This window comes from Petromyzon marinus, chromosome 3, assembly GCF_048934315.1.
Source record: "Petromyzon marinus isolate PM22_M1 ecotype Great Lakes invasive population chromosome 3, UKy_Petmar_22M1.pri1.0, whole genome shotgun sequence".
Classification (NCBI taxonomy): Eukaryota; Metazoa; Chordata; class Hyperoartia; order Petromyzontiformes; family Petromyzontidae; genus Petromyzon; species Petromyzon marinus.
In genome coordinates, this window is record NC_133669.1 from 8,933,185 (window position 1) to 8,945,480 (window position 12,296).

Sequence of the window (12,296 nt, forward strand, 5' to 3'; positions counted from 1 at the left end):
CGTGTCGTCGCCCTGACGACCGGCAGTCACGGTTGTCATAGTTTTCTGAGAGATAACGTGTCGTCGCCCTGACAACCGGTAGTCACGGTTACCATAGTTTGCTCAGAGATAACGTGTCGTCGCCCTGTGACTGGTCACGGAAATGGCTATGTTAAAGTCAAAACCTACACATCCACAGAGGCCGCTTGCGTTGTGGCCGAAACGTCGTGAGAATTTTATCGTGTTATTTTGTTATTTTATTCTCATTCTACGTGACTTTACCGAAAGAACCAAAGAAGATGAATCCTTGCAGTCACGAAAGCTTTAAATCACGTTAATATTATTAATCCTTTATCGTTTTTGCGTGGATTAAATATCGGCCGTTCTATAGGATTCCGGAGGGGGGGTGCGTCAGGCGTACGTACGCAGGTGGGGGGAGGGGTAAAAAGTTCGCGTGCGGAGGGGCGGAGGGGCCAGGTTTTGACAGATTTTTGCGTACCTACTAAATGGATGGCCCCTAAGGCAGTTTTGTGCGTGGATAATGGAGCCACTTTTCTGTTTACCACGCTCTTGTTTTGTTTGGGAGGGGGGGCGGTCTGCAACTTTTAAGACTTCTGAATTTGTATTTCTGTTTGTATTCACGTGCATTTCTTGACACAAATTCTTGAGATGATGTTTCCATTTCGATGCTATATAAACTAAAAGCAAACTCTGTTTACGTTCTTCTTTTTGCTCGTTTATCCAAAGTATATTCCAATTAAATCGTGGACACAATGCCATGAAATGGAGGATTTACCATTTTGAACTCTGCAGCGAGCGGAGCATCACGCTGTGTTTTAACGTCGCCTTGGAGAGTGGCCTCATAGAAGCACATCGCAAGCGACTTCAACAAACCTCTTATATCCACGGTAGAGGGCGCATACCTTTGCATACAGTGAGGGGAAAAAGTATTTGATCCCCTGCTGATTTTGTACGTTTGCCCACTGACAAAGAAATGATCAGTCTATAATTTTAATGGTAGGTTTATTTGAACAGTGAGAGACAGAATAACAACAACAAAATCCAGAAAAACACATGTCAAAAATGTTATAAATTGATTTGCATTTTAATGAGGGAAATAAGTATTTGACCCTCTCTCAATCAGAAAGATGTCTGGCTCCCAGGTGTCTTTTATACAGGTAACGAGCTGAGATTAGGAGCACACTCTTAAAGGGAGTGCTCCTAATCTCAGCTTGTTACCTGTATAAAAGACACTGGTCCACAGAAGCAATCAATCAATCAGATTCCAAACTCTCCACCATGGCCAAGACCAAAGAGCTCTCCAAGGATGTCAGGGACAAGATTGTAGACCTACACAAGGCTGGAATGGGCTACAAGACCATTGCCAAGCAGCTTGGTGAGAAGGTGACAACAGTTGGTGCGATTATTCGCAAATGGAAGAAACACAAAAGAACTGTCAATCTCCCTCGGCCTGGGGCTCCATGCAAGATCTCACTGCGTGGAGTTGCAATGCTCATGAGAACGGTGAGGAATCAGCCCAGAACTACACGGGAGGATCTTGTCAATGATCTCAAGGCAGCTGGAACCATAGTCACCAAGAAAACAATTGGAAACACACTACGCTGTGAAGGACTGAAATCCTGCAGCGCCCGCAAGGTCCCCCTGCTCAAGAAAGCACATACACATGCCCGTCTGAAGTTTGCCAATGAACATCTGAATAATTCAGAGGACAACTGGGTGAAAGTGTTGTGATCAGATGAGACCAAAATGTAGCTCTTTGGCATTAACTCAACTCGCCGTGTTTGGAGGAGGAGGAATGCTGCCTATGACCCCAAGAACACCATCCCCACCGTCAAACATGGAGGTGGAAACATTATGCTTTGGGGGTGTTTTTCTGCTAAGGGGACAGGACAACTTCACCGCATCAAAGGGACGATGGACGGGGCCATGTACCGTCAAATCTTGGGTGAGAACCTCCTTCCCTCAGCCAGGGCATTGAAAATGGATCGTGGATGGGTATTCCAGCATTACAATGACCCAAAACACACGGCCAAGGCAACAAAGGAGTGGCTCAAGAAGAAGCACATTAAGGTCCTGGAGTGGCCTAGCCAGCCTCCAGACCTTAATCCCATATAAAATCTGTGGAGGGAGCTGAAGGTTCGAGTTTCCAAACGTCAGCCTCAAACCCTTAATGACTTGGAGAAGATCTGCAAAGAGGAGTGGGACAAAATCCCCCCTGAGATGTGTGCAAACCTGGTGGCCAACTACAAGAAACGTCTGACCTCTGTGATTGCCAACAAGGGTTTTGCCACCAAGTACTAAGTCATGTTTTGCAGAGGGGTCAAATACTTATTTCCCTCATTAAAATGCAAATCAATTTATAACATTTTTGACATGCGTTTTTCTGGATTGTTTTGTTGTTATTCTGTCTCTCACTGTTCAAATAAACCTACCATTAAAATTATAGACTGATCATTTCTTTGTCAGTGGGCAAACGTACAAAATCAGCAGGGGATCAAATACTTTTTTCCCTCACTGTACATCATGTAAATAGTGGCACGTATACATCCAACGGACAATTAAGTCTCAGATTTTAAATAATCCAATTTAAGTCAAATGTAGTCGTGCAGTCGTTTGGTGACGGGGCTGGTTTATTCGCGAGCAGCTGAAATCCAGAAACAAACCCAGGTCGCAGCAAATGCGGACTAAGTGTCTCTTGACCTACGAAGACACCCCACCAACTCTAATTATATTATTATTACTGTATAAGCTGTTTTAATAACGCAAGCTGGCACATAGGGGGAACTCCACGCTCCGATTGTGATGATAGATTGATAGACGTATGGGGGGGGAATACTTTTACACAGTGTGGTGCGCTGCTAGCTGAACTCGGCTGCTTTCTAATTGCAAGCCGTGTGCTCTCAAAATTGCACAACGTGGATACAATTCAACAATGACTACAGTTTGGCATTTTGGGTGATGTTGTGAGTCAGTAAAACAAAAATAAAGTTGCTCCAGAAGGCGTTTTCTTGGCGAGTAATTTATGTATTGCATTGCAGTCTTTCATCCCCGACCAAGTTTCATTCCTGGCCATGGTGTCATGGCATGTGACATCATCGCCATGGGAGAAAGGTTTGTTAATTTATCGAAAACTATCTCGGCAGAAACCCTGATGTATTTTCCTTGCTGTCGCCAGAGGAAGTACCAAGCAGCATAACAACTCTGCACCAACAATTCCTCCTTCATTCACATTAAACGAATTACATTAAACTTACTGGCAGTGGTACACAAACAATCATTACCAAAAACGTATCACGTTCGTCAGTAACACTGTGGCCTTAAAGGGAAATATGTAATAAGTAACGTTTCGGGAAATGGCCCTTCTTAACAGCACATGCAAATAATTACATAAGATAATCTTCATTTACATTGTAGATAATCTTTAACACGTTAACATTACCGTCTTAAAAACAATAACTTTATAGTCTCCCCTGCATCCCCCAAGACACATAGACCAGGGGTGGGGAACGTCCGGCCCGCGGGCCGTATAAGGCCCGCGAAATCATTTTGTCTCTGGCCCTGCCAAGGCAAGCGCAGGCGGGACTCGAAATTCAATAAATCTAGGAGCAAACCTGGAAAAGCAGTTGCGAGTAGCAACATCGTCGATGCCAGCTTAACATCATCACACGCCTCGCCAAAGAGAAGCAGTTCCAGCCATCACATTAGGGGTGAGTTAATTAAATTTTTGACCAAATATAACAGGCACATTTTTAAGTTGATAATTTTGTTTGGCCCGCGAATGATGTTATAAATATCCAAATGGCCCTTGGCAGATAAAAGGTTCCCCACCCCTGACATAGACGGACAGGCAGGAAGAGGCAAATGCAAGGGTTGGTTAATCACGCAGCGCTTTTTGCGAAACTCCCAACCCGTCCCCGGCGGTCGGCGAAGCGAGATGGGCCAGGCGATTTCCCCTTTCCCGTTCACACGAGAGGAGGGCATCAGCAAAGCTGTACTGCAACCGCGCCTCGCAACCGCGATGGGGACCCGCGGTAGACACAGCCCCCACCCACCAACACCACCCCAGGGACCTCTTAACTCATCTCGGTCATTCATGCACAGTTGGGACAAAGAGACAAAGATTCCCCCGTGTAGCCTGAACAGACGTTTGGGGAAAGTGCTGTTGGCGTGTATCAATGAAGGCCGGCACGGCATACGATGGGGTGGGTATCCAGCACCACGCCCGGCCGCCTTTGTCACCCTAGTGGCGATGTTTTACACACCGCACCAGCTACTAATTTGAGGCTGAGTCGACCTACGGGAGGCCCAGGACCGGTTCAGACAATCGTCACTGGTGTTGACCGTAAACGGGAATCGAACTCGTGTCGCCGGTTTGTAGCGCAGCGCGCTAACCGCTGCGTCACAGAGACGCTCACACAGACACGAAGACATCCAGAGACAAAGACAAAGATCCCCCGTACAGACTTAACAGACTGTTGGGGAAAGTGCTGTTGGCGAGTATCACCTTTGAAGGCCGGCGCGGTACACGAGGGCGTGGGTGGCCAAGTACCACGACCGCAGAGACACGCCGACACACACAGGCACGGAGACACACACACACAGACACGGAGACACACAAATAAACACAGACACACACAGAGACACGCTGACATGCATAGAGACACGCAGACACACATACAGAGACATGTGTACGTAATGTGTGTGTGTGCTCGCATCTCCGATTTAGCACGGTTGGCTACGTACGGTGCGAAAGAAGTTCAACATACGCACATACATACATGCAGTACCGTACGTAGCGCCGTGGAATAAAGAAAGGTTGAGAAGCATCGGTAACTATATCGCATTGCGAGAATAATAGCAATAACTTTATAGTAGTCCAAGAATAATAACAATTGCATAATTAGCCAAAATATCCAGATGTGGCCAGACACGCTTGCAAACGATTACTGAGATTCAATGAGGCTTTCCTGGACATATTTTAACAGCATCACAATATTCAGCATCTTCATCACGATCAAATACTTATTCGAACAGGAATTGGTCGCACAAAGTAAGGACCATGCTGACCATGTATTGAGACTTTTTTGGGATAAATAATAATCCAAATAATAATAAAAACTGTGAATATCTGTCGATCCACGGTTGTTTGAAAGCCTCCGCCACGCCGTGCCGGTCGTGGGTGTTGATTTTTTTTAAACCATACTTCACCACGCTGGTCAGTGAACGTGACAATTAAACCGACAAAGGGTTGTACCTTTATGAGCAGAACGGCCAGTAGGATCAGGTGCTTTACCGACCCCGGCCACGCCGATCCCATCTTCATCGTATCTGTGTGGCTTCTCATCTGTTCACCAACCCAAATTCAACACGAATCCAGAGTCATCTACTATCTCAGCTGATAACTGAAACTAGGAGAGAGATGTGGATATATAAAATTTCTGGGAACTGTTGTCCCGGTTGGCGAGGCTGTCAAACAGCGGTGTGTAGAGAGCAGTGGAGTGGAAAGCTCCACAAACAGTGGAGAGCTCTACTCGCGGCTGCAGCTCTTCCTTGTGCGAGACTTCCTTCTACTCGACCAATTGCAGCTTCCACCAGCGTAGAATTAGTGACTAATTAATGAACACGTAACGAGTCACCCATCCCTCCCACCTCCAACCCCAGCCCCACCGCCCCGGCTCAATTCTCTCGGTCGCGAATCGATTAAAGAGACCGATTATTTTTTTTCAAGTTCGTGGTGACTGTAGCGGCCTCTAGTGGCTGGGTACTCGCCACGTGAACGTATTGCGTGTACGACTGAGATAATGATGATTCGCCCCCCCCAACACCACTCGCGTTTCGATGAATGTTTCGTTTAGTTTTGATATTCATCGATAAATATATTGCAGATCCACCGTTACACCGGGTTAATTCATGATGGACAATTTGAGCTTAACTGCAAGCCGCACGCATTTACAGAGGTATTACAAACCCGCTCACGTTCATACAAAGCCTCAACAATAACAACAATCGCCGTTCGCCACTATAAGTGGCGGGGACGTCACCACGGTGCTTTGTGCCAGTCTAGGTGCACCTTGCGGTCGGGTGGGGTGGGGAATGTTCGCTGACAGGAGGTCACGGGACAGATCCAGGTGCCATGGGTTAACTGAGATGACTGAATATGCACCACCTCCTCGCTGTGCCAACTTGCTGCGTTTTAGCCACCCGGCGCTCCGCTCGTCTGTTGTGAGCGTCGTTCTTTTTGCCCTTCGTTGTTGCTGGAGGGCGACTGCCTCCAACAGCCCAGTGCGCGTCCTTCACGAGGCTCCTCCACAGAGGCCGATCTTGACACCGCTTGTACGAGTCACACACACACGCGCATACAAAGCCAATGTATAGCCTACAATCCCTACATAGACGTTTGAGGCAATTGCTATCAGCGAGTACTTATTAAGGCACGATGTGGGGTGGAGGAACACCACACCCGGCCACATTTGTCTCCCAAGTGTTTATGTTTACCACATACGCATGTTAAAGTCCGAGGGTCAGAATCGGAGGGTTAGAAGGATCGGTGCAGATATCCCTCGCCACTGACGCCGGCAGTGGTCTGGAATCTAAATAAATAAATTCGTTCTCTGGGGCTCGGACCACCACTGCTCCTCCAACAAAGACAAAGCTCTCCCGTATAGCCTTAACATACTGTTAGGGGGAGGGGGCAAGTGCTGTTAGCGAGCACACACGCACGCACAGGCAAAGACCCTAACATATGCAGACACACGGACACTTCCCTTTGAATACAATCTGTCAATGACGACAAAACCCCGTAATAGCGGAACAAAGGTTCAGGATGGAAAGTTTAACACAACACACAGACACGCGTAACAATCTTCCCCTTCTGCCCTTAAGTATGCATGTTGAACTTCTTTCGCACCGTACGTAGCCAGCCGTGTTAATTGGAGGCGCAAACGGACTCACTGTCGGATGTTAGTGCTGTCAGTGAGCACCTATTTAGCGCGACGATAAACTACCGCCAAGTCCTGCCCGCCGTTTTCTCATCATTGCTGATGTTGCTCACACGCCAAACACAGTTACGGTATTTGTCTTGTATTCGTCGAAGCCGACCTAGGGGGAGGCACAGGTCAAGTTAACACTTTTACTTTCCACGTTACCTGATTTATCGACCCTCGAGGAACGATGGGCTGAGTCGACTCGAGCCCCCCCCCCCCCCAAATTGGGATTTGAACTTGCAGAGCAATTGTTGGTGACCGTGAACTATGCTGGAGCACGTAAGACAATGAAGAGTCCGTTGACTTTCTTCCAGATTTATGTATCTCAGTAACGTTTAAGCAAGGTAACTTTGGACCGGTTTCAATTTCGCTGTCTCATCAGCAAGCCGTGCCCTCCATAAACCAATGCCACTGGGCTATCGTCACGTTATGGGCACAAACAACCACAATTGTACACACACATGCCCTATTTTCACGGTGTTTATGGTACTGTGCGCTTTTACCCAGGTCTCTCGTGATGAGTAGACAATTAATTCTCGCATGGTGATAAATCATGTTCACAAATCAATAAATTAGTGAATGAAAAGATGGTTCGTCTCAGTGCGTTCTCACTTGGGTTATCGTAGATATGTGAATTAATGTGTGAACTCGATGGGCTCTCGCATGGTTATGAATAAAGTTCACGAATGGATGAGTTAAAGAGGCAAACTCAATGGGCTCTCGCCTGGCTCTAGCGAAAGTTAATGAATGAGTTAAAGAGCTGGTTAGCGGTGGCCAACTGGCGTCTCCAGAGCCGCATGCGGCTATTTAATCCACCACATGCGGCTCTAATGTAGAACGTAGTCACAGTAGCGAAGGATAATGAATGTCTTCCGCGCTGTCAAAAAACACTGTCTGTATATACACACATATATACACTTGGCTCGTTGCAGAACTCATGGGTACTTTTTGACCTTTGGTTGGCCCACCCCTGGCTAGGCTGATGCGTAGGGTCATGATTAGTGCACAAGCAGGATGTCAAGCTTGCGGTGAAGGAGGCTCACGAACTCGACTCTTTAAGAGTATCGGAGGCCCTTCAGCCAGCAGTGGCCTGAGTTAAGCAATTGGAGGGCCCCGCCTTTACAAACTCTACGTGCATACTTATACTGCCCTGCCAAAGGTATGCACTGCACAGACACCGATCCCATGGGAGGCCAACTGACGATCGTTGAGAGGGCAAGGCGATAACGAGTCCAGTAACATCACCGGCGATAAGAAGCCCGACACGCAGTGCCGGCTGCGCAGTCTTTAAGGAAAATTATTCACAATTTGTGAAGTGTGCGTGCAAGCCAAGAGAGAGCTGGGTGGCTCGGGACACTAATGCAGTGTCCGTGCCACTGAGCCGGCATCGCTGGGACCCTCGGTTACAATTCGGTTTTCAGCCACCAACGATTAAACGGCATTGTCAAAAAGTAGTGAGATGGATGGTTTTTCAGCCATGTCACCCATGAATGCACTTAAGCTGTATGTTGTTAACATTGGTTGTTACTTAATTCGGCTCATTTGGGCTATTGGGACTGAAAATCATCATGTCGATTGGCAGGGCACGTCGCTAGAAGGCATGAAGGTCGGTGGGCGAGATTAGCTACTGGGCGGCAGCCAAAGGAGGGAACGCACCCTAGAGGGCTTTCGATTAAGCGATGTAATCGGCGCATGTGCAGGGTGGATTGTTATACATCCTGGGACCATGATGGGGGATGGCGACAGCTTGGGGAGGACTATGTTTGCAGCAGTGGATCGATCATGGTTGGGGCACGATGTGGAATAGGCACGTGACAACGTGTGAGAATGAGCACCGTTCTGTGTGATGTCATCCTCCAGAGGCCGTTCTCTAACGCGCGCGCGGTGATGTAAGAACAATGTTCACTGCAATAATTAATTATCTCTTGACCACATTGGCCCCAACTGTATGGACAGAATATTGAGGAAAGAAAAATCTTTAAAATATTCAAGTCTGCACCCTCACACTACATTGTCATGAATGCTCATTTTAATTTGTTTTGTAAATCCACGGCTAGATGAAGGGAACAACCCCATGTTCGTGTCAGCCATGGAGGTTTAAAAAAAAACACTTCACCACACTACTCGGTGCGGGTTGTCGAGAGCAAGGGCCACGAACCGTGCAGGAAATATGTACAGTCACGAAGGTCCTTACAATTAATATTATTCGTGTTTTTTTATTGATACAAATGGATCCCTCATTAGTATATATTTTTTTCGACCTCAGCAAATGCATGCAGAAATATAATCTACACACGTCGGCCACAATTCACTGCTCCTGTCATTGATGCAATTGTGGATGAGAGCCCATTGAGATACTCCTTTATGCAACAGACATCGAACAAAGAAGTGACCAACGTCCAGTTATTAGGATTATTATTGTCGTTATTATTGAGTTTAGTTGTGGGTAAATTTTTAGCAATTCGAACTGGGCTGTGACATCAAGTAACACGCAATGGACAACTCTTGGAAGGCTCTTCAGTCGTAACGTTCGAGTTGCTTTGCGATGGTAAACAGCTACAGTCCGTGGTGTTTGTACATCCGGGTGTCTTCCTGTTTTCTGCTCAGGCATTATCAAAGCTGTAGCTGTTTAGCTAAAAAGTTGTTTACTCTTTCTTAAACATGCGTCTCCTTGTCCTCAAGCATTAACAAGGGAGCCATCAGAATCCTAATCGTGCATTACATTTGGCTGTACGAGATTCGTACATGAACAGTGGTTTTGGAAATGAACACCGAGAATTCCAAGTTGATGCCTTCGTCTGGCTCTTAAAGAGCATTTTGGAATTAACAACTCGCAACATACTGCAATTATGCCTTATTCTCGCTCTGAACCTCAAGATATTAACAATGAACCTTAACGTGACATCAGAAACGGGTGAGCTTCGTATATTATCAGATTCCTCAAATATAAATGAAGATTCTGAATTCTGTGCATTTAAGACCCTCTATGAGTCTCATCTGTTCACAACAAACCCAACGGATGCACAAGTCAACCTGGCCACTTCCATCGTCCGTGGTGTTTGTACATCCGGGTGTCTTCCTGTGTTCTGCTCAGGCATTATCAGTCCAATGTGCATGTTCCTTGCTTTCGCAACAACCCACACGGATATGTTTTTTAATGTTAAACTTTGAAAACCATAAAAGTGAACTGCCGATAAAATATTTGAGGAAGACCAGTTGTGAAGAAGGAACTTGTACTGTACTTTGTTGACTAATTCAGCAAAATAGTATACGAAACAAAAATGCATATTTCATGGAAGGGTTGATGACACCTTCTTCAAGTGCGTAGGCAGGAAGGCGGCAGTGTGCAGTCTCAAGCGTGTGCTACCTGAGCTCGAGCAAAAAAAAAACATATCCTACGTGTACCCTGAACAGACTCTTGGGGCAAGTGCTGTTAGCGAGCACCTATGAAGGGCGGTACAGAACACAAGGGGGTTGGCGGCAAGCACCACGCCCGGCCGCCTTTGTCTCCCTCGTGGCGATGATTACACACCCGCACCAGGCACTTATTTGAGGCTGAGTCGACCTAGGGAAGGCCATGGGCCGGTTCAGATAACCGTCAATGGTGGTGGCTGTGAGCGGGAATCGAACCCGGGTCGCTGGGTTCGTAGCGCAGTGCACTAAACATTACACCCCCTGGTCCCCACGCTAAACGACACGTATCTTTCAATAAATGAGAAAAACAGTATTATAGTTAATAAAAAATTAAAGCTTTCGTGACTGCATAAATTACTCATTGTTTTTTTCGGTAAAGTCACGTATGTAGAAATACCATAAAATTATATTAAAATAAATAAATCACGACGTTTCGACCGTAACACAAGCGATCTTCATCAGGTGCTCCCTCGATATTTGTTTTTTTACACCTGATGAAGATCGCTTGTGTTGCGGTCGAAACGTCGTGATTGATTTATTTTAATATAATTTTATGGTATTTCTACATACGTGACTTTACCGAAAAAACCAATGAGTATTATAGTTAATAACTAATTTACAGCGACTTGTCATTCCACTGCTGGAAGAAGGCCGTGTCAGTGTAGGTTGTATCCATGTGCTCGTTTCCTCCGACATGCAAAAATGCTCAAGGAATTGGATAAATATTCCAATGCAGGACTCTCCATAAAATTGACAATTTAGACTTAGTGAGACTCAGATGGATAAATGACATTATTTATATTATTGTGATAAAGTACTTGACTCGCAGTTGAACGGTTGCATTCAAATCCCATCCAAGGTTCAACACATCCCTTCCCTTTCACGATGGATAAAAAAAACTGTTTAAGGGAAGTCAACAGTTGTTATCCTTTGGATAAACTAGCCATAGGAATGTAGAATTTACACCACTTACTCAGGCCCACCAAAAGGGCTCAATATCAACTCCAAGTTCGATTGAGCAGGGAGAAACTTTCAGCAAATACATTTTCACAACTGTAGACTTAAAACAAAAGTTGGTAGGTGGGCTTGGAGATTTGACACCAAACGATATGACCACAAATAAAAAATAAATCCAGTTTCCACCAGAGATAAAGCCAAGTGTAGAGTGGGCAGCGCTTTTTGTGTTTGGTTTGTTGTTCTTCCTCCGCTCCTCCGATTAAAACAGTTGGCTAACTACAGCGGGAAAGAAGTTTAACAGGGCAACCGTGAGTCACGGATGGAAGTGTCGCACTCCTCATTGTCAACTGTGAATTTGTTCCAAGGTGACGAAGCCAATCCAACATGTGAGCCCATAATCAACAAACTATGAGACAACACAAGAGCATAAACTTTAACTGCAACGTGGAAACTGGCCAGCTTTCAGGCACCGTACTTAACAGCAATCTCAGTGGATTCGTATGTAGTAAAAGCTTTCAGGTATAATCTTTTTATAAGTGACGTTGATGAATGTAGGTGTGGGTCACTAATATTAATAGCAATCTTAAGGTCGGGAGTTCAATTTCTAATGGGATTCGAGGGAGCTAAGTGCATCACCTCTGGTTGATAAAATGAATTCCACTTTGTGAGAAGTCAACATTGGTTGTCCTAACAGAGACTGGCCCTAGCCACAGAAATGTGGAATCTTCACTACTGGCATATAGCAAATAATTTGTATGAGCACCGCTCAATGCTCACCCTGTGTGTATTGAACACTGCAGGCACCATTAGCAACCAAAAGCTATTAATACAAAATAAATTACACAAACCAACGAGTAAATTGATTAAAAGCGAGAGGTTTATTTGACCAAAGCGAATGTACTGTTGCAAGTTGCTCATGTTGCCTAATCAAACACTACGTGT

At 45.8% G+C, this 12,296-nt stretch overlaps 1 protein-coding gene across 1 annotated transcript in view; it reads right to left on the reverse strand.

Moving 5' to 3' along the window:
• The window catches only part of LOC116958360 (receptor-type tyrosine-protein phosphatase beta-like), a 43,929-nt gene extending 38,314 nt beyond the window's left edge, over positions 1-5,615 (reverse strand). The window contains exon 1 of the mRNA XM_032980921.2: positions 5,255-5,615. Coding sequence (XP_032836812.1) covers positions 5,255-5,344 — 90 coding nt within the window. The 5' untranslated portion in view covers positions 5,345-5,615. The remainder of the gene's footprint in view (positions 1-5,254) is intronic.
• Between the last annotated feature and the right edge of the window lie 6,681 nt (positions 5,616-12,296).